This window comes from Lepisosteus oculatus, chromosome 3 (assembly GCF_040954835.1).
Source record: "Lepisosteus oculatus isolate fLepOcu1 chromosome 3, fLepOcu1.hap2, whole genome shotgun sequence".
Lineage (NCBI taxonomy): Eukaryota > Metazoa > Chordata > Actinopteri > Semionotiformes > Lepisosteidae > Lepisosteus > Lepisosteus oculatus.
This window is the reverse complement of record NC_090698.1, coordinates 74,451,491-74,473,723: the sequence shown is the minus strand read 5'-3', so window position 1 is coordinate 74,473,723 and position 22,233 is coordinate 74,451,491. Positions and strand designations below refer to the sequence as shown.

General features: G+C 51.7%; 1 protein-coding gene across 6 annotated transcripts in view; it reads right to left on the bottom strand.

Annotated features, from left to right (window-relative positions):
• Positions 1–131: 131 nt before the first annotated feature.
• cast (calpastatin) overlaps positions 132–22,233 on the bottom strand; it is a 55,002-nt gene continuing 32,900 nt past the window's right edge. For 4 of the 6 annotated variants that reach the window (XM_069187542.1, XM_069187544.1, XM_069187546.1 and 1 more), the window contains 30 exons: positions 20,273–20,341; positions 17,963–18,079; positions 16,601–16,660; positions 15,607–15,714; positions 14,984–15,067; positions 14,853–14,894; positions 13,148–13,261; positions 12,493–12,606; positions 12,324–12,401; positions 12,023–12,085; positions 11,798–11,902; positions 11,537–11,620; positions 11,406–11,447; positions 9,699–9,812; positions 9,044–9,157; positions 8,875–8,952; positions 8,574–8,636; positions 8,349–8,453; positions 8,088–8,171; positions 7,957–7,998; positions 6,247–6,360; positions 6,000–6,113; positions 5,394–5,498; positions 5,155–5,238; positions 5,023–5,070; positions 4,703–4,894; positions 4,256–4,288; positions 3,711–3,821; positions 2,083–2,150; positions 132–1,795 (listed from right to left, as the gene is read on the bottom strand). In XM_069187542.1, the coding sequence (XP_069043643.1) occupies positions 2,094–2,150; positions 3,711–3,821; positions 4,256–4,288; positions 4,703–4,894; positions 5,023–5,070; positions 5,155–5,238; positions 5,394–5,498; positions 6,000–6,113; positions 6,247–6,360; positions 7,957–7,998; positions 8,088–8,171; positions 8,349–8,453; positions 8,574–8,636; positions 8,875–8,952; positions 9,044–9,157; positions 9,699–9,812; positions 11,406–11,447; positions 11,537–11,620; positions 11,798–11,902; positions 12,023–12,085; positions 12,324–12,401; positions 12,493–12,606; positions 13,148–13,261; positions 14,853–14,894; positions 14,984–15,067; positions 15,607–15,714; positions 16,601–16,660; positions 17,963–18,079; positions 20,273–20,341 (2,538 nt within the window). In that variant the 3' untranslated portion in view covers positions 132–1,795; positions 2,083–2,093. The remainder of the gene's footprint in view (positions 1,796–2,082; positions 2,151–3,710; positions 3,822–4,255; positions 4,289–4,702; positions 4,895–5,022; positions 5,071–5,154; positions 5,239–5,393; positions 5,499–5,999; positions 6,114–6,246; positions 6,361–7,956; positions 7,999–8,087; positions 8,172–8,348; positions 8,454–8,573; positions 8,637–8,874; positions 8,953–9,043; positions 9,158–9,698; positions 9,813–11,405; positions 11,448–11,536; positions 11,621–11,797; positions 11,903–12,022; positions 12,086–12,323; positions 12,402–12,492; positions 12,607–13,147; positions 13,262–14,852; positions 14,895–14,983; positions 15,068–15,606; positions 15,715–16,600; positions 16,661–17,962; positions 18,080–20,272; positions 20,342–22,233) is intronic. The other 2 variants (XM_069187543.1, XM_069187545.1) reach the window with 2 other exon arrangements.

The following is a 22,233-nucleotide window of genomic DNA, read 5'->3' as shown; positions in this document are numbered from 1 at the left end:
CAAAGCGTGTAATTTGTATACTTTCACAACTCTTTGTGCTCAGAATCGCCAGCAGTCTACTGATGGTATTGCCTGACGCTCTGACTTCATCACCCAACGTTTTCGTTTTTTAAAAGAAAATGGCACCAACATTACATTTCTATTCCTTTTATTTTGTCTCACTTACAACACTTACAATTTTCTTGTCAATTATTAAAGTACCCAAAAGCCATAAAATAAAAACAGAAAGCAGTTTCTATAATATTTTATACAATGTAGTGCAGTTTTTTCCAATGATATTTTTCCCCCTGAAACAAGTCTAACAAAACGTCCCACAGGGGTCTGAGCAAAGTGTTTGCAACTGTAAACATACAGGCACTGTGCAGCTGCTCACCACGGTGAGCCACAACCTGCTCCGTGTGAAGGGAACCTCCCTTCTGCTGTGCCACTGGAGTCGAACTGGGAACACCCTGACGCCTGTTCACCGGGACTCACAACAGAGTCTGGAAAGTCCCTCAGCCTGTCTTTGTTTACTGTTGATGTAGGACTGAAAAATCAGCTTTTTAGTTTCAGTATTCTGGCGATGGGAGGTGGGGGGCAGGCCTTCCTGATGTTTTTGGAATAGATATCGAACGTCTAAAGATTAAAAACCCAACGTTCACCTCAGAAACCCTACTGGAAGTAAAACTTCACTACAGTAACACCCGCGCCAGTGACTGTTCATGGGCAGAGTTGGGAGTGAGAGTGCATGGATAAGCCTCTCTTTTAAAAACAGGGGGGTGTGACACATTGCTCCACAGGAGGGGGTCCCCAGATGGACACCGGGGTCAGATCCAATCCCTCCCTGAGTCAGGACATCGAAGAGCAGTGCCCTGATGTCTTGATTGGACAGCTGCGTTTGCCAGTACAGGCTGACAAGTTCAGCCCTGAACTATTGCTGGAAGAAAAACTCTGATGCTGGCTACAGCGTCACCCTGACAGTCCCTGTGGACACTGGACAGTGCTGTCCAGAGGCACTGGTGCTACTGCTCTACAGCACTGCCCTCCAACGGACAGGCTGAGACAGGACAGGACCTCAGCAAGTGCTGCGTACAAGAATAACCCAAGGCAGGAATCGATAGCTCACACCTGAATGACGTCCAGCGGGTTTATTGGATACCAGGCGAGATGAATCATGTGCTGACTAGTGGCGATGCAGTATTGAAAATTACATTCTCTTTCAGCCCTGCGCTTTACAGCAGCAGAACTCAGAAAAGTTCAGGTTCAACTAGGATGTGAAGTGAGGATTGTGATGAGCACAACGGGCACCTATCCCAGGAGGACTTGTGGCTCTCATGTCGTGCGTCTATCTGGCACAGCGCAAGAGGAAAGCAAAGCATGGCCAGTGCGTCTATCTGGCACAGAGCAAGAGGAAAGCATGGCCAGTGCGTCTATCTGGCACAGCGCAAGAGGAAAGCATGGCCAGTGCGTCTATCTGGCACAGCGCAAGAGGAAAGCATGGCCAGTGCGTCTATCTGGCACAGCACAAGAGGAAAGCATGGCCAGCGCGTCTGGACAGCACTCAGCACTCCTGCTGGCAGCAGAGCAGAAGGGGACACAGCACACATCTTCTTAACATTTAACAAACAATTCCGCTGGATCAACTGCATGTAAAGGCACAAGAAATTTAATACAATCTTTCATGTTTGAAAACGTGCAGGAAAGGCAAAGAACACAGTTTTGTTACCCTAAATAACCATTTGGTACAGCAAGTCTGTGCCAGGAGCTGGACTCCCAGCACCAGCGAGAGGAAGACGAGGAGAAATGTCCTTTGCACCTGGAAGAACAAAGACAGGAAGAGATGAGCACCACAGATCTGATCAACCTGCTTTGATTTTAATCTCACAATCAGGCAAGGAAAATGAAACCTGTTATAAGCAATTTCAAAACCTCTGACACGCATTTTCTTTAGGGAAAGGGGACACTGAGGATAAGGAACATGAGCAGCCTGCACAATTTTCTAATTTCAGAAAATCTCCAAACAGGAGCTCGGGTCTTTCCAGAGTATCCTCGCCCTGTAAATCAAACAGCTCCATGCTTCAAACGTGTTCGTCCGTGTCCTACCTCACAAGCCCTTAGCTTTTACTTGTCTTCTTGGCATCAGTGCTGGCTGTCGGCTTGCCCTTTGCCTGCTGGAGAAAAGGACTGATCAGGGAGGGGTTACATGGCCCTACAGTGCAGCAGGGGAAGACATCACAGAGTGTGAGAAGAGTAATTAATGGCTCCTCTTCCATCTTCCAGCAGTAATTCAGAGAATGCAAGTCAGCAGTAGAAAAAAAAGGCTTCAGGAGGAATAATTAAACTCTCTCTGTCTACTAATTAATAAGATGAAGGCAAGATGAAATGGGCAAGTTGTTTCCTATAAAAAACACTGAGATAAAACCAGCTGACTAGTTACACTTTTGTAATTAAAACATGAATAAGTGTTACTGTCTGTTCACGCTATATTACAGAAAAACAAAAACAACACTGTTAAGCTAAAATTTTAAATCGCACCAATACCTACTTAACTTTATTATAGAAAAAACAGAATTTGTGACAAGCAGATGCCAAAGATTAAATCATCAAAGCTAGACTACATAATAATGAGATTTTCAAGACCGCTATCAGTCATGACATGACCAGGTTATGCCAGTTGAAATCATGTGTCCCTGTAACCTTTCTGTAGCTAGCTCATGTTGAATATTTGCACAATTTTGGTCACTGCACTACAAAAAATACACTGCTGCTCTGGAATCTGTTGAAAAAAGAGCAACCAGATATATCCCTACACTGACAGGCTGAAAGAACTAAACCTCTTTAGTCAGGAACAGAAGACTACGAGGGAACCTGATACAAAAGCCTTCAAAATCCTGGAATGTATTGACTGGATGTCTTCAGGATCAACACTTGAACATGGACCAGTGGGCACAAGTGGAACCTATATGGAACAGGTGGCACTTCTTCACACAAAGGGTGGTGGGAGTGTGGAACAGCTACAAAGCCATGTAGTTGAAGCCAATACCCTGGTTTCTTTCAAGAAACAGCTGGATGAGATCCTTGCTGCATAGCTGCTCGTAGCATCCAATGATCTCTGGATGGGCTGAATGGCCTCTTCTTGTGAGTTCATACAAAAACAGTTATGACCCTCTTCATGAGGTCAAACCTGCTTTCACTTCAGCATGTGTGTTCCCTCAATATCTGTTTAATGCAAATGTTGCCTATAAGTAGGAGTGTGGTTGTGTCACAGACCATCTATATCTATCTTGTTTTTCTGAGCAGCCCAGGTACAGGAAGTGTTAGGCCAGTTTCTTGATGGACAAAATAAATAAAATATATAATGGAAAAAAATTCAGAGCAAATTCAGTGTCCCAGCAATGACTTCTGATTCACACAATACTGCACAACAACCCACTTTTCCAGCCACAGCAACATGAGGTTCATTTCCTTCGAGAGGAGAACATTTCTCTCCACAGAGAGCCAGTGAGCTGGGTTCTTGCATGTGCAAGCGGTGCGGACTCCGGCTCCGAGACCTGCCCAGCTCTGTGTGGAGCAGAGCCGTCAGAGGCAGGACTCGGGGGGGGGTCCTGGGGTTTGCAGTGTGGAAAGGAGACGGTCTTGAAATGGCGTGACTGCAGGGCGAGTGAGCACAAACTAATCACACTCCAGCTGCTGACGAGCCCGGGAGGCGAACTGCGCAGGGCTGCACCTACCTGCGCGGGCTGCGCGGCCTTGTCTGCGGGGGCGGCAGGTGGCTGGGGTTTCGGGGCTGCAGGCTGACCTTTGACCCCCACGTTGGCGGCGTCGGCGGCATCCTCTGGCTTCTGCAAGGCAAGCGACAGGCAGTCAATCGCTGGGACTCACAGCCCAGCAGACCTCAAGTATTTTTCTCCCTGATTACTGACCGCAGAGCTGCTGCTCAGAGCGTATTCCAAGTGTACACTCGAAACATTATGCCTAAATGGCGCTCAGGAATTCTGGCCTCAGCACTGACAGTTAATTGTAGCTTCATCCTTAAGAGTCAAACCGCATTTCTGTACAGAGGACAAGACACTGCCAGAAATTAAGGACGTCTTTTCATTTAGAAGTCTTTGTTTTCATCTGACGCTTCAGGGAGTAAAAAGCTACACCTTCAAAGAGATCAACAGGTGATGAGATCTTTGCAGGTCTCCTCTTCGATCACATGAGGATCTCCTCACTCCTGGGAGTATGGAGGAGATCTGCACTGATCAGGTATTTTTAAGGAGACAAAAATTACCTTTGGCTTCTCTTCTGGTTTTCCTGCCTTGTCCTGAAACAACAGGAACCTGGATCAGTTACTCCAGCACCTGGGCTATTTCGAATCCCACACATCTCCAGAAAGTAAGTTCTATTGCCCCAAAACGCATCCAGCCTCATTAACCCCCTGAGACAGCAGACAGGACAAGGATATCGAAACCCCCGTTAATCTGCCCAGGACCCAGGACATGCTGACACAGCTCCCTGCTTGTGAGACTCATATCGCACGCCCTCGCTCGCTGATCTCCGAAAGCCCAGGCGCACCTCTGACCTGACTGCGCCTCTTTTCCCCAGCGCTGCAGTAAGAGTCCCGATCCTGCCTCTGCCAGGAGGACCAGAATCCCCTGCGAGAACCTGCTCATGCCACCAGCCTGGCCCCAGTGCGACAGCCCACCCCAGCAGTGACGTCAGGACGCCCTCCCAGTACCTCCTTGGTTCCTGGCTTGGGTGCAGAGGGAGCTGCAGCAGACTGGACCACTGGTGCTGCAGAGGCAGCTGTCTGGCCAGCAGGGGGCGCTGCAGGCTGGTCTCTGGGCGTGACAGCGGGTTTGCCAGCGTCTGCCGAGGGAACGAAATCGCCAGCCAGAGCGTCGATGGCCGCCGTGTCGCCCATCGGTTTCTGCAAAGACGAGACGCGAGCGGCGGGGTCACTGGGGGCTGGAGGGGTCCCCTCCCGTGTGGGCGCTTCAGGCTGACAACACCCGGATGGTATAAAAACACCTGCTCCGAGACGGGCGGCTCTCTCACCTCTTTGGGTTTCTCTCCAGCACCTGAGGCTCCGGCGCTTTTCCCTTCCTGAAAAAAAAACCCATTCCATTGAAAACATTCCTGCTGCTTTTCAACAGGGAATGACATCCTCCCGGCGCGCCAGTCGGATACCTGAGCCGCAAGGCGGTATTCCGGCGGCAGAGTGTCGTCCCTCTCTCCCAGCTTCGCCACGTTCTCTTCAACGATCGTCTTCTCCTGGAATGACATGTTTTGGGGTGTTACTCGGCCGATCCCCCGGTTCCACGCTGGCGGTGACAGGAGTGGCCGTGGGAACGCTGGGGTGCTGGGGTGCTGCCAGCCCGGGTGAGCCCGGGTGCGGTGCTGCATTAGCTCAGCGATGCCCGTCTCACCTTCACGACTTGCCCAGGCGGGACAGGCTGGGGCTCGGGTGCGGGGGTGTCGGCCAGCAGGGTATCTGACAGCGCGTCCAGAGCCTGAGTTGTTCCGGAAGACATCTGGGGACGAGGAGGCGGAGCGCTCAACACCGGAGGTGACGCGAGGCGCGCTACAGCAATGCCACATGGGAAGGTGGGCTGTCTGAGCATAACTAACAGTATACAACAGTGCAAGATAAAGGGTGAAGCATTTAAGCCTCTCCAGCAAACCGAAAGAACTCTTGGCAGAAAACGAACTTTAGGCTGATTACATAGGTGGCCAGGATGAGACCGAAAAGGTGAGGTGAGATGAGGCACCTCATCCTGCAAGACTGTTAGGAATACAGGACAGGTTCCACAGTGGGAACCCGTGAGTGGTAGTCAGTCATGAGAATGGATATACGGTGCGATTTGCAGGGCGAGATCAGCACACATAACTTACTTCTGTAACTCCATCAAACTACAATGAACTTTTCACCCGAAGGGCTCAGCAAGTCCAAAATAAGAAGTGTTTGGAAAAGTCTGGCTGTGCAAGAAGCAGGCAGAGACCATGCAAAAACAGAAGGAGCTGCGCACACTGACCTGGCGGGAGGCAGGCGGAGGTGTGCCTGCAGCGGCCTGGACAGAGGGCGCAGCTGCAGGGCAGACGAAATCCCCTGCCAGGGCGTCCAGAGCCGCTGTGTCGTCCAGGGGGCTCTGCAGAGACAGCAACAACGCACACAGAGGGTCAATGTGCACAAAGACTTTCACGAAACTCCTCAGCACGGCATGCTATAAAGGACATTACTGTACCACAAAAATACATTCTGCTGCTGTGCTCAGTGCCTACCTGCAGGGGGGGCTGTGGGGGCTTCACCACGGGGGCCTGGACAGAGGGCGCAGCTGCAGGGGAGACGAAGTCTCCTGACAGGGCGTCCAGCGCTGCTGCCTCGTCTATGGGCTTCTGCACACAGGGAGCAGGAAGAGCTGCTGAGCTGTGAGGAGGGGCTGGCAGAGTCTCTCACTGGAGCAGCACAGCAGCCTCAGCCCCCACAGCTCCACACACAACCACAACAACGCACACCGGACAGGCTGCCGGGCTCCTCCAACACTGCCCTGCCTCTGAGCTCCCTGCTAAAGCTGCAGACTGCTCAGCTCTGCCACAGCTCTGCAATGGAGCCTTGACACTGTGTTTGGAGTTTCTGACACTGCTCTCAAATGGTTCAAATCTTACCTCAATGATCGCTGCCACTTTGTCTCTCTTAATGGGTACAGGTCTGAAATTGGTCTTGTTAAGTCTGGTGTTCCTCAGGGCTCAATACTGGGCCCCTTGCTCTTCAGCATTTACATGTTTCCACTTGGTCAGCTTTTAAGATCACATGGCCTCAGCTATAATTTCTATGCTGACGATACTCAAATATACATCCATACCAAACCAGACACTGATATGGCTGTCTATTCTATCTAACTGCATCTCATACAGAAAAATTTGGATGACTCAAAATTTCCTTCATCTTAACTGCGACAAGACTGAAGTCATGCTTATTGGCACCCCCCATCAACTTCGCAAAGCCAGTCCTGTAACCCTATATGTAGATGGTTCTGTACTTGAGCTTCAATCTAAATTGAAAACCCTTGGGGTTATATTCGACTCTGGCTTAACATTTGACCCACATGTGCAGCATATTGTCAAAACAATTTTTTTTCATCTCAGAAATAATCGCTAGACTACACCCTACGCTATCACTAACTGTGGCTGAAAAGCTGATCAACACATTTGTGTTCTCTCAAATTGACTACTGTAATGCTCTACTCGCTGGGGTTTCTACATCTACTTTGAACAAACTGCAGTATGTCCAAAATTCAGCAGCCAGAATCTTGACCTGGTCTAGTGTAAATGATCACATTACTCCTATCCTGGAGTCCTTGCACTGGCTTCCGGTCAAATTCCGTGTAGACTTTAAAATCCTCATGCTCACCTACAAGGCTCTGCATGGCTTGGCACCTCAGTACCTGTCTGAACTATTATCGCCCTACTCCCCACCTCACAAACTTCGCAATTCTAATTCTGCTCTCCTTACTGTCCCCCAAGCCCGTCTACATTGTATGGGTGACAGGGCCTTCTCCTGTTATGCCCCCAAGCTCTGGTACTCTCTGCCCAAGGATATCAGAGAGTCACCTTCTCTAAACTCCTTCAAATCCAGACTCAAAACCTTCTTCTTCAGAAAAGCCTTTACTGAACTGTTCCATTCTTCACCCCTCTGCTCTTCTTAGTACCACCATCCACCGTCTCCTCTGTATATTGTAATTGTGTTTTATCTTGTGTATTCTTCTTATTTATTGTTGTTGTCATTCTGTAAAGCGCTTTGAGAAGCCACCTTTAAAGGCGCTATATAAAATAGTTTTTTTGAATTATTATTTTATTATTATTTCTCTCATCGAGATGCTAGAACTGAACTTGCTGCTGCTGCTGTTTCAGCATCACAGCTGTCCTGAGGAAATCTACAGTCTGAGCTGAGCGATCTCACACGAGACCCCAGTCCAGGAGAGCTGCACACACCTCTGGCTTCTCCTCCTTCTTGGGTGCAGGCGTGCCTTTCCCCTGGCGAAGAAACACAGGTTAGTTCATGCAGGACCTCTGCCCTGACAGGCTCTGCGACAGTTAGACAGGAGCAGGGACGGCGTTCTTACTGTCTCCTCCTTCAGCCTGTACTCCGGCGGGAGTGTGTCTTCTCTCTCCCCGACACGGACTCCTTTCTCTGCCTTGATCTTTTCCTGCCAGCAGAACAGGACACACAGTCAGATCACAGCCCCCGCAGCCCCGCAGCTCAGAGACGATCGCTGCTTTTCCACTCTCGCTTCCTGCTCCAGCTGCTCCCGCTCGGAGCCCAGAGGAGATCCGGGATCTGGCCCAGCAGGAAGCACACCGGCGCCGGCTCCAGCTCTGCCTACCGTCACGATGTCCTTCGGGAGGGGCCGGGGGGGCTCTGGCGTCGGCTCCGGAGCCGCCAGCGTGTCTCCCAGGGCACTCAGAGCGTCCAGGGACATGGAGGGCTCCTGAGAAGGCAGCACAGGGACAAGGTCAGAGCGGCTCCAGGGACACACTGCTGCAGCACCAGTGTCGGCCCCTGGCCGCACAGCTGGACCGGCCCGGCGGCGCTCAGGCCCGGCGCTCACCTCCTCCGTCTTGGGCTTCTTGTCAGCAGGGGGCTTCGGAGACGACGCCACGCCGGCACCTTTCTGAACACAGAGGAGAGAGCGATGAGATCTCACAGCGCAGGACTCTCCTGCTCTCCGTTCAGGGCAACCACTGAAGAGAGAGACACCAGCGAAACACGAAGTAACACTCCCGTGGCTCAGACACGACAGGGGCTCGGTATCCTGTGCGGCCCCTCTGACTGGGGGATGATCGGTCCACTGCTGTGGGCCAGTGCCCAGAAATGACCAGCAGGGGGGGCCCTGGAGAGCTGTGCTCTACCTGCTCAGCTTTGGCCTTCTTGTCAGCAGGGGGAGCTGGAGAGCGGTCAGCGCCAGCTGCAGGTTTGCCGTCTGATTTCTAGAAGAGAGAAAAGAACGCATAGAGAAATGAAATACTCAGGAATGACTGAACTCACAAAATAGCTCAGGCTGCTGTGCTCAGTGCCTACCTGCAGGGGGGGCTGTGGGGGCTTCACCACGGGGGCCTGGACAGAGGCTGCAGCTACAGGGGAGACGAAGTCTCCTGCCAGGGCGTCCAGCGCTGCTGTGTCCTCCTTCGCCTTCTGCCCAGAGAGAGGAAATGGGGAGGCGTGAGTCACACGGACAGGACCGCACAGCCGTTCCACAGGAGCACCTCTCCGCCCCAGGAGGCCTCTTGTGCTCAAGAAGTCTGACGGGCGATTTCAGGTCGCGAGCTCAAACCGAAGATACGAACAGCCTGGCTGACGCAGTGACCAGCAGGTGAAATCTATCAGTGTGAATACAAGAGCCAACATCTTACAGCCCAAAATACAGACTGCAAACCTCACACTGCATTAGAATTACACTCAGTCACAATAACGAATCATGAGAATAATTCCTTATATTTACACAACACTCTTCACCTGAAAGGATCCCAAAGCACTTTCCAAGTAACTGAAGAGCCACTTCACCCCCAGTGAGTGCAGCCCCACCCTGGGGGACACACTGCAGCCCCTCTGCACTGCAGACCTGTCAGAGACCCCCGACACGACTTCATCAGGCACATGAAGAGGGAGCTCCAGAGTGTCACCCCTGCTCTCACAGCCTAAGAGGAGATGTTCAGCTGCTGTGCTCAGTGCCTACCTGCAGGGGGGGCTGTGGGGGCTTCACCACGGGGGCCTGGACAGAGGGCGCAGCTGCAGGGGAGACGAAGTCTCCTGACAGGGCGTCCAGCGCTGCTGCCTCGTCTATGGGCTTCTGCACACAGGGAGCAGGAAGAGCTGCTGAGCTGTGAGGAGGGGCTGGCAGAGTCTCTCACTGGAGCAGCACAGCAGCCTCAGCCCCCACAGCTCCACACACAACCACAACAACGCACACCGGACAGGCTGCCGGGCTCCTCCAACACTGCCCTGCCTCAGAGCTCCCTGCTAAAGCTGCAGACTGCTCAGCTCTGCCACAGCTCTGCAATGGAGCTCTGACACTGTGTTTGGAGTTTCTGACACTGCTCTCAAATGGTTCAAATCTTACCTCACTGATCGCTGCCACTTTGTCTCTCTTAATGGGTACAGGTCTGAAATTGGTCTTGTTAAGTCTGGTGTTCCTCAGGGCTCAATACTGGGCCCCTTGCTCTTCAGCATTTACATGTTTCCACTTGGTCAGCTTTTAAGATCACATGGCCTCAGCTATAATTTCTATGCTGACGATACTCAAATATACATCCATACCAAACCAGACACTGATATGGCTGTCTATTCTATCTAACTGCATCTCATACAGAAAAATTTGGATGACTCAAAATTTCCTTCATCTTAACTGCGACAAGACTGAAGTCATGCTTATTGGCACCCCCCATCAACTTCACAAAGCCAGTCCTGTAACCCTACCTGTAGATGGTTCTGTACTTGAGCTTCAATCTAAATTGAAAACCCTTGGGGTTATATTCGACTCTGGCTTAACATTTGACCCACATGTGCAGCATATTGTCAAAACAATTTTTAATCTCAGAAATAATCGCTAGACTACACCCTACGCTATCACTAACTGTGGCTGAAAAGCTGATCAACACATTTGTGTCCTCTCAAATTGACTACTGTAATGCTCTCCTCGCTGGGGTATCTACATCTACTTTGAACAAACTGCAGTATGTCCAAAATTCAGCAGCCAGAATCTTGACCTGGTCTAGTTTAAATGATCACATTACTCCTATCCTGGAGTCCTTGCACTGGCTTCCGGTCAAATTCCGTGTAGACTTTAAAATCCTCATGCTCACCTACAAGGCTCTGCATGGCTTGGCACCTCAGTACCTGTCTGAACTATTATCGCCCTACTCCCCACCTCACAACCTTCGCAATTCTAATTCTGCTCTCCTTACTGTCCCCCAAGCCCGTCTACATTGTATGGGTGACAGGGCCTTCTCCTGTTATGCCCCCAAGCTCTGGTACTCTCTGCCCAAGGATATCAGAGAGTCACCTTCTCTAAACTCCTTCAAATCCAGACTCAAAACCTTCTTCTTCAGAAAAGCCTTTACTGAACTGTTCCATTCTTCACCCCTCTGCTCTTCTTAGTACCACCATCCACGGTCTCCTCTGTATATTGTAATTGTGTTTTATCTTGTGTATTCTTCTTATTTATTGTTGTTGTCATTCTGTAAAGCGCTTTGAGAAGCCACCTTTAAAGGCGCTATATAAAATAGTTTTTTTGAATTATTATTTTATTATTATTTCTCTTATCGAGATGCTAGAACTGAACTTGCTGCTGCTGCTGTTTCAGCATCACAGCTGTCCTGAGGAAATCTACAGTCTGAGCTGAGCGATCTCACACGAGACCCCAGTCCAGGAGAGCTGCACACACCTCTGGCTTCTCCTCCTTCTTGGGTGCAGGCGTGCCTTTCCCCTGGCGAAGAAACACAGGTTAGTTCATGCAGGACCTCTGCCCTGATAGGCTCTGCGACAGTCAGACAGGAGCAGGGACGGCGTTCTTACTGTCTCCTCCTTCAGCCTGTACTCCGGCGGGAGTGTGTCTTCTCTCTCCCCGACACGGACTCCTTTCTCTGCCTTGATCTTTTCCTGCCAGCAGAACAGGACACACAGTCACATCACAGCCCCCGCAGCCCCGCAGCTCAGAGACGATCGCTGCTTTTCCACTCTCGCTTCCTGCTCCAGCTGCTCCCGCTCGGAGCCCAGAGGAGATCCGGGATCTGGCCCAGCAGGAAGCACACCGGCGCCGGCTCCAGCTCTGCCTACCGTCACGATGTCCTTCGGGAGGGGCCGGGGGGGCTCTGGCGTCGGCTCCGGAGCCGCCAGCGTGTCTCCCAGGGCACTCAGAGCGTCCAGGGACATGGAGGGCTCCTGAGAAGGCAGCACAGGGACAAGGTCAGAGCGGCTCCAGGGACACACTGCTGCAGCACCAGTGTCGGCCCCTGGCCGCACAGCTGGACCGGCCCGGCGGCGCTCAGGCCCGGCGCTCACCTCCTCCGTCTTGGGCTTCTTGTCAGCAGGGGGCTTCGGAGACGAGGCCACGCCGGCACCTTTCTGAACACAGAGGAGAGAGCGATGAGATCTCACAGCGCAGGACTCTCCTGCTCTCCGTTCAGGGCAACCACTGAAGAGAGAGACACCAGCGAAACACGAAGTAACACTCCCGTGGCTCAGACACGACAGGGGCTCGGTATCCTGTGCGGCCCCTCTGACTGGGGGATGATCGGTCCACTGCTGTGGGCCAGTGCCCAGGAATGACCAGCAGGGGGGGCCCTGGAGAGCTGTGCTCTACCTGCTCAGCTTTGGCCTTCTTGTCAGCAGGGGGAGCTGGAGAGCGGTCAGCGCCAGCTGCAGGCTTGCCGTCTGATTTCTAGAAGAGAGAAAAGAACGCATAGAGAAATGAAATACTCAGGAATGACTGAACTCACAAAATAGCTCAGGCTGGTGTGCTCAGTGCCTACCTGCAGGGGGGGCTGTGGGGGCTTCACCACGGGGGCCTGGACAGAGGCTGCAGCTACAGGGGAGACGAAGTCTCCTGCCAGGGCGTCCAGCGCTGCTGTGTCCTCCTTCGCCTTCTGCCCAGAGAGAGGAAATGGGGAGGCGTGAGTCACACGGACAGGACCGCACAGCCGCTCCACAGGAGCACCTCTCCGCCCCAGGAGGCCTCTTGTGCTCAAGAAGTCTGACGGGCGATTTCAGGTCGCGAACTCAAACTGAAGATACGAACAGCCTGTCTGACGCAGTGACCAGCAGGTGAAATCTATCAGTGTGAATACAAGAGCCAACATCTTACAGCTCAAAATACAGACTGCAAACCTCACACTGCATTAGAATTACACTCAGTCACAATAACGAATCATGAGAATAATTCCTTATATTTACACAACACTCTTCACCTGAAAGGATCCCAAAGCACTTTCCATGTAGCTGAAGAGCCACTTCACCCCCAGTGAGTGCAGCCCCACCCTGGGGGACACACTGCAGCCCCTCTGCACTGCAGACCTGTCAGAGACCCCCGACACGACTTCACCAGGCACATGAAGAGGGAGCTCCAGAGTGTCACCCCTGCTCTCACAGCCTAAGAGGAGATGTTCAGCTGCTGTGCTCAGTGCCTACCTGCAGGGGGGGCTGTGGGGGCTTCACCACGGGGGCCTGGACAGAGGGCGCAGCTGCAGGGGAGACGAAGTCTCCTGACAGGGCGTCCAGTGCTGCTGCCTCGTCTATGGGCTTCTGCACACAGGGAGCAGGAAGAGCTGCTGAGCTGTGAGGAGGGGCTGGCAGAGTCTCTCACTGGAGCAGCACAGCAGCCTCAGCCCCCACAGCTCCACACACAACCACAACAACGCACACCGGACAGGCTGCCGGGCTCCTCCAACACTGCCCTGCCTCTGAGCTCCCTGCTAAAGCTGCAGACTGCTCAGTTCTGCCACAGCTCTGCAATGGAGCCCTGACACTGTGTTTGGAGTTTCTGACACTGCTCTCAAATGGTTCAAATCTTACCTCACTGATCGCTGCCACTTTGTCTCTCTTAATGGGTACAGGTCTGAAATTGGTCTTGTTAAGTCTGGTGTTCCTCAGGGCTCAATACTGGGCCCCTTGCTCTTCAGCATTTACATGTTTCCACTTGGTCAGCTTTTAAGATCACATGGCCTCAGCTATCATTTCTATCCTGACGATACTCAAATATACATCCATACCAAACCAGACACTGATATGGCTGTCTATTCTATCTAACTGCATCTCATACAGAAAAATTTGGATGACTCAAAATTTCCTTCATCTTAACTGCGACAAGACTGAAGTCATGCTTATTGGCACCCCCCATCAACTTCACAAAGCCAGTCCTGTAACCCTATATGTAGATGGTTCTGTACTTGAGCTTCAATCTAAATTGAAAACCCTTGGGGTTATATTCGACTCTGGCTTAACATTTGACCCACATGTGCAGCATATTGTCAAAACAATTTTTTTTCATCTCAGAAATAATCGCTAGACTACACCATACGCTATCACTAACTGGCTGAAAAGCTGATCAACACATTTGTGTTCTCTCAAATTGACTACTGTAATGCTCTTCTCGCTGGGGTATCTACATCTACTTTGAACAAACTGCAGTATGTCCAAAATTCAGCAGCCAGAATCTTGACCTGGTCTAGTGTAAATGATCACATTACTCCTATCCTGGAGTCCTTGCACTGGCTTCCGGTCAAATTCCGTGTAGACTTTAAAATCCTCATGCTCACCTACAAGGCTCTGCATGGCTTGGCACCTTAGTACCTGTCTGAACTATTATCGCCCTACTCCTCACCTCACAACCTTCGCAATTCTAATTCTGCTCTCCTTACTGTCCCCCAAGCCCGTCTACATTGTATGGGTGACAGGGCCTTCTCCTGTTATGCCCCCAAGCTCTGGTTCTCTCTGCCCAAGGATATCAGAGAGTCACCTTCTCTAAACTCCTTCAAATCCAGACTCAAAACCTTCTTCTTCAGAAAAGCCTTTACTGAACTGTTCCATTCTTCACCCCTCTGCTCTTCCTAGTACCACCATCCACGGTCTCCTCTATATATTGTAATTGTGTTTTATCTTGTGTATTCTTATTTATTGTTGTTGTCATTCTGTAAAGCGCTTTGAGAAGCCACCTTTAAAGGCGCTATATAAAATAGTTTTTTTGAATTATTATTTTATTATTATTTCTCTCATCGAGATGCTAGAACTGAACTTGCTGCTGCTGCTGTTTCAGCATCACAGCTGTCCTGAGGAAATCTACAGTCTGTGCTGAGCGATCTCACACGAGACCCCAGTCCAGGAGAGCTGCACACACCTCTGGCTTCTCCTCCTTCTTGGGTGCAGGCGTGCCTTTCCCCTGGCGAAGAAACACAGGTTAGTTCATGCAGGACCTCTGCCCTGATAGGCTCTGCGACAGTCAGACAGGAGCAGGGACGGCGTTCTTACTGTCTCCTCCTTCAGCCTGTACTCCGGCGGGAGTGTGTCTTCTCTCTCCCCGACACGGACTCCTTTCTCTGAGGTGACTGTTTTCTGCAGGAACAGCAGAAGAGCAAGAGGATAGGTCCTCCATTCAGAGCTGTCATGCAAGTGCTGCACTCCAGATACAGAGCACTGCACTACAGTATGCAGTGTAGTATACTCCAGAGACCCGTACTCCAGAGTGCAGTGGAGTATAAACCCAGAGTACAGTGAAGTGCACTCCAGAGTACAGTACAGTATACTCCAGAATATAGTGAAACTACTACATCATGAATTAGGAAAGGCAGACTGCAGGTGGAATTTGCAAGCTCCATTGTTTTTAGCCTTGTGTAAATCAGAGAGATCAGGAAGCCCTTGATCCAGTCTATTTACTTCTGGAGTCGTGTCCAGGGAGTCTGCTGGCACGTCCCTCTGTAGGATGAAGCTCTTACAGATAACAGGTGGTTAATCTAACTGATTGACTGATTGGTTGAACATGGCCAGACAGAAACACACAGCTTGCTGGACAGTACGAGACAAGCCCAGGCCACCGAGCAGCGGGAGGGAATTCCGAAACGCCGGAGCGCCACGCCCGTGCCCCAGACACCTACCTCCTGCACCTCGGGGCCCGTGAACTTGGGGGCTTTAGGGGCTGGGGGCTCCGCAGGGGGGAGGGTTCCCGCCAGCGCGTCGAAGGGGTCAGCCGCGTGCTTCTTCGCCTGCAAGGAAGCCCAGACCCGGATCAGATTCCCGGAGCCACCGGAACCGGATCCAAACCCCGAACAACACCCACCAGCTCTGAACACCCAGGGACAAGCCTCTCGGGTGACGGTCCTTGTGTAGGAAACCGTGTTCCACAATCTCCATCAGTGCTCAGCTTGAAGGACGTTTTCTGGTAAGCTCCAAACTGGCGTATTGCTGCTCAAAACATTTCCAAGCTCCTGGAATTAACTTGCCTGCGTTGTATGTTTCACACAGCCCTCACTGAACGAGAAAGATTTTGAAAGGACACCAGGAGACACACGACACCCGAACAGGCTCAGCTCCCCTGAAAATGTGCCCTGGCAGGACCCTTGACAGCTGTGTGCAGCAGAGGCAGTAACATGAAGGATATTTCACCGGTAGTGACACTACGTCTGCGTGAAAGCACCTCCGTGACACAACAGCCCAGTGCTTGAAGTGCAACAGCCATTACAACACACAATGCTGTTGCACAACTCACCCCAGGGTCAGGATGCAGCCCAGATCGAAAAGATGTTTGAACCAAAAGTGACAACTGTTAGAAGTGTGTAACACACTCAGATGAAAGTCATACATGTGGAAGACCATAACAAGCAAGGGTTTTCAAACCCACCCCCGAGGAGTCTCACTCACCCCTGCCTCACCCTAGTCTCCCCCCGAATCACCCCTGCTTCACCCTAGTCTCCCCCCGAATCACCCCAGTCTCACAACCGCCTCACCCCACCTCACCCCTGCCTCACCCTAGTCTCCCCCCGAATCACCCCAGTCTCACAACCGCCTCTCCCTAGCCTCACCCCGCCTCACCCCACCTCACCCCGCGCAGACAGATTCCCAGCAGGCCGCAGCCACGCTGCTGTTACCTACCTCGGCACTCCCCACACCGGCAGCGCAGGTGGCGCTCACTGCGGCCTTCTCCACCGCGGGCTGCAAGACACAGGAGCGGCTCACTCACTCGCCACAGCGAGACACCCCAGCCCACGCAAACCGGCTCGCGGACACCGGCGGCATCTGAAGTCTGTGTGGGCTAACCCCCTGGGGCAACTGTCTGTCCCCGTCCCTCATCAGCCCCGCTGCTCTGAGGAGACAGCTCTGTCCCACACAGGGAGCGAAACTGTCCTCTGTCCCCGTCCCTCATCAGCCCCGCTGCTCTGAGGAGACAGCTCTGTCCCACACAGGGAGCGAAACTCCAAGGCTTTCCCATGAGCCCCTTGGCCAGTAATTGAACCGTGCAGGGTGTCTTCTCAATGTTTCACGTGGAATATGTACATCTTGTCCTCCGTACAGCTAAATGTTACATTTTACATTTAGGTCTTACTAGTATAAATCGTCAAAAAAAGAAATTTATGAAGCATCAGATTTATGAATTTATGAAGCATTATGTCGACTAATCCCTGTAGTATTAAATCTAATAATTAATCATCAGGACCCCACAATGACTTAACAATCACTATACGGTCTGTCCATGGCCATCGTTACGTTTTTGAGTTTTGTCAATGTTTGCCCTCACTGGCCTGTAATACCATTTTAAACCCAGCAAGGTAAAAAGATGTGCTCCAGATCCTGCAGAGAAACCCCATCCCTTTCCAGACCGTGGTCATCATCCCCGCTGCTCTGAGGAGACAGCTCTGTCCCACACAGGGAGCGAAACTGTCCTCTGTCCCCGTCCCTCATCAGCCCCATCAGAGAGATGTTGTCTGCTGGCCGCAGGGTTCCTGACCAAGGACGCTGACTGAGCTCTGCGCCCCTCTGAGACCAGAGAGAGCTGTGAGAAAGCAGCTCCAACAGGTTCACTGCCAGTACTTCTCCCTTCCAACTGGCTTCCTGCCCAAGAGCTATGGCCTCCACCTGTCAGTTGTGTCCGAGCGGCCGGAGGAGCCCGTCACAAGGACGACACTCCACACGGCACCCGGAGCAGGGAGCTGCACTGCAGGGAAACGGGTCGGCTACTGAACTGGCCCTCAGCACGCCACATCTCCTGACCCAGCCAAAGACACTCTCACTGAATGGCAAAGAATTTTCCAAGATGAAGATCTGAAAGACGTACTTGATTCTGTGACAGAAACTTCCAACTGGTCGAAGTGCAAAAAAGAGACGACACAGGGGATCGTTTCGGAGCTTAGCGGTGAAGCGGTTCAGCAGACAGGTCGGAGCCAAGAGCCCGTCTCCCCCAGCATGAGGGCGCCGGGGCTGGAGTCACGCGCAGGGCGCAGGAGTGAGGAGGCCTACCTTGGGCGGCTCCTTGGGGACCTGCTGCGGTGCCTCTTTCGGCTTGCCCTCTGGCTTGCCCTTGCTGGCCGCGGCGGCGGCCGGTGCGGCCGATTTGGCGGGCGACGGCGGTGCTTTCTACGAGATGGAGAAGGCATTTCAAACACCTGACACACATGCGCCCCCCTCCCATCCCACACACACACACCAGCTTCTCCCTCTGCTGACACACACTTCACCGACCGGTGCGGCTGTCTGAAGCCGTGTGTTTGTCCGGAGCAGGCTGAGCGGAGCACCCTGGCTCCAGGACACGAGAGCTGTGCCCCACATGGGAGCTGAACCTGCAACCTCCCAGCAAGGAGCCAACGAGAAACATCGCAGCAATCCATTAGATGACACAGAGTCCTTGTGGCTTATCCGACACAGAGAGGAACAACGCAGCATTCCAGCAAAATCATAAACCAGGCTGTATCTTCGAAGACGATGCCGCATTCAGAACAGGGCTATCAAAATCCCTCTGGAAGTTACGAATTCTGCACAGATCTGTTTGCCTTTTCAATCCTCTCCTTGGTTCCAGCAGAGTCTGAGAGATACAGGCTGCATGCTGGGGCTCAGGCAGGGGCTCGCGATGAGCTTCTGCCTGCAGGGCGAGCAGCTGATTTGGGAAGCACAGCTGAGCCATGAGGACTCTGCCCTGGGCCTGAGCTGTTTTCTCTCCACAAACAACTTACTGTACTCAGAGTGTCCCAGAGTAAATCCAGCAGCACTGTTTACCAGTCTTGTTTTGTATCACAATGCTATGCAAACACAAACCTATAGAGTTTCTGGAAAACAAGACTCCAACTTTCATTCTTCAGTTAACACTGATCACAATTGTTTCCAGGGGTATTTCATGATTAGCTTTCTCTCAGGGTGAAACTGGCAACAATATCAACAGGCTGTATTATTTATAGCCACAGTGCTGTAGCCAAGTGTAATCACAAGCCTCTGTCCTCAAACACAGGAGTCAACATGCCAAGTCTGTCCCCGTGGATACAGATACTTTAATCTTTTACAAAGGATATCAACAGTAGGAAAATACCAAAGCAAATTTAAGAGAGAATACCTGTAATAAATTTCTATCACTATGTAAGTAGCTCGCTTTTAACAGCTGAGGACAGAGCAGCACCAGCGAGGCAGCGCACAAGCTGCAGGTCTGACTGACACACACCCAGGTACACAATGGGACTGCAGCAGCAGGCTGTTGCTGAACAGAACGCCCACTGACTCCGAATCCTGACAACACCTTTTCAAACAGCCACCAGCTCAAACAGCAAGCAGCCCAGAGGCTAAGGTTTTGTCCTAGTTGCTCCCATGGATCTGCGCACTTGAAACACCACAGCAAGCATCCGGCTGCCGTGAAACAAGATCAGGCCGGAGATCGAATCTACCTGTGCGCATGAATCAAACATTTACCTTTAACCAGCAGGGTACTGAAGTCCAGCCCGGACAGTACCTCTCAGCTCAATTGCCGTGTGCTTGCTTGTCTGCTGACTTTGATGACACCTCGCTCTGACTCTGCCTCTGGATCTTCCCCTGAGCTCTGCCTGCCTTCTCCCGTGTTCCAGTCTGGCCTGCTTCCAGTTTGCTTTGGACTGGCTTCTGCGTGACAAACCCGACTTCCTCCCTCGAGCTCTCTTGCAGATTATCCTTCATGCTTTGCCTTGGACTTCTGCTTGCCATTGAGAGCTCAGATTGTGCTTCTGTTTGCCTGCCTGCTCACCAGTCCTCACCTGGACTCAGCTCTCTGCCCCCGACCGCTGCGCTCATTCAGGATAGTGCTGCGATATTACACCTTTCTAACAGAGGTTTTTCAACTGGCCACTCTAGTACACTAATTTAAGGCTCTGTTGCTGTTGTCCATCTTGGTTCTGTTGGTTTAATGCTCTTACACAGGGCAAGGCAACAGGCACAAGCCCTGCTCTATGAGTACTGCCCCTCAGTCCTGCCACCCTGAGTACTGCCCTGAACAACTCAGAATTAGGTACTTGCTAACACTACTTGGCAAATTTGCCAAATTTTACAGCTCTGAACTTATCTGTGAGGATCCTTGAATCACAAACCATGTGCCTATATGTAGTTGCACATCTGCAACTCTTCGTATCTGAGGTCAGAGAAATCAAAGCACATTTATCTCATTTTTTGTCATCACAAACAATTTTGCCGGTGTTGGTAAAAGTGCAAGTGGAGTGCTCCCTTTCTGGTAGATCCTGCAGGTTTCAGGAGTACCCCCAGTTCACCTGCTCTGGAGAGCGCCTCCTGGTGGTCAAGAAGGGAGAATGAACTGCGTACCTTGGGATCTGCAGGCTTCATGCTGGCAGTCTGGGCTACGGGGGTGGCCGATGCCGGTTTGGACTGCGACTGTGGAGAGAACACACAGAGACCCGTCTCACTGCACAGAGAACACACAGAGATCCGTCTCACTGCACAGAGAACACACAGAGACCCGTCTCACGGCACAGAGAACACACACAGAGATCCGTCTCATTGCACAGAGAACACACAGAGACCCGTCTCACGGCACAGAGAACACACACAGAGACCCGTCTCACGGCACAGAGAACACACACACAGAGACACGTCTCACGGCACAGAGAGACCCGTCTCACGGCACAGAGAACACACACAGAGAGACCCGTCTCACGGCACAGAGAACACACACACAGAGACCCGTCTCACGGCACAGAGAACACACACACAGAGACCCGTCTCACGGCACAGAGAACACACACAGAGACCAGTCTCACGGCACAGAGAACACACAGAGACCCGTCTCACTGCACAGAGAACACACACAGAGAGACCCGTCTCACGGCACAGAGAGACCCGTCTCACGGCACAGAGAACACACACAGAGAGACCCGTCTCACGGCACAGAGAACACACACACAGAGACCCGTCTCACGGCACAGAGCTCCTTTGCACCAGCAGCTGTGTTAGAAAGCAGAGATTTCCCATCCTGCTTTGTAGAAAGTGGGCAAACTGAAGAGTGTAAGTGAAATTCTCCACATAAATACACCACATACATTAATACATTTATATACAGTATAAATATGTATTTCAGCAGAAACTATTATTTGTGAAAGAAACCACATGAATCCTTCTGCAGCTGAAACTCTTCATCCTAGAATGATCGAAAGATTCTTTCCCTGTTCCCTCCCTTGAATCAGGGTGGCAGGGTGGTGCAGTGATCAGCGTTGCTGTCTCACACTGCTGGGGTCCTGGGTTCAGTTCCTGGGGCGCTGTCTGTGTGGAGTCTGTGTGAGTTTGACTCCAGGCGCTCCAGTTATCTCCCACAGTGAAAGACATACTGGTGGGTTAACTGGCGTCTGGGACAATTGGCCATGGTGTGAGTTTGTGTCTGGCTGGATAGGCAAGCAGTGGGCTCCGAGACTCTGTACTGGATTAAGCAGTTAGAAAATGGATGGATGAAAATGGATTCCTTCAGTCAGGAAGGCTTCCGAGCCTGCAGATGAAAATCCAGTGAGGCAGCCATTTAGGAATTTCACAGGGTCTCAACAAGGCGCAGTGTGACCAGAGCGCTATTTTTACACGCTGTATTCTAGCCAGAGTGAGGACGAGACATGGGGCTATTTATACTGAGGAGCTCCACTTCCACGGAGGAATCATATTCCCACCAGAGCAGGCGACTGGGTGCACAGAACCGTGGGTGATTACAGATATAGCCAGGATCCTTGATGGTACACTGGCCAGGCTGCGATCCCACAATGCTCTGCACTGGTCCACATGAACAGCTTGGGGGTGAAGTGGGACACTGCGGCAGGAAGAACGAACAGGACCTTCAAGGAGCCTCTTTCCTTCAGTTCCTCGAGTGTCCGTGACAAACTGCCTATCTCACGTCACACTCGGAGGCCTCGAACAAAACTCACAGTTCACCCCAAAATTCCTGGGAGTTTGGAGGCACCACGTTTCGCACACAAGCGCAATATCTTCTCAAGTCAGACATGAAGGCTGCACCCCTCACAGTGTAGATGAGAATTTTCCTGTGCCGTGGTGAAGCCAGTTGAACACACAGCTGCTTTAGGCACAGAGGAGTCTCCGTCTGGAGTCACCACTGCCCTGGAAACTGTCTGCTGCAGCCCTGAGCCTGTAATTCACAAATCCCAGTCTCATGCTTACGAGAAGAGCAAGGCTGTGCACATTGGCAGCATACGTTTGAAAATAATTTGCTGGTAACCCTTGATAAAGTGTAACACAAAAGTAAGAGAGAAGTTGAATGTATGTGGTCATTG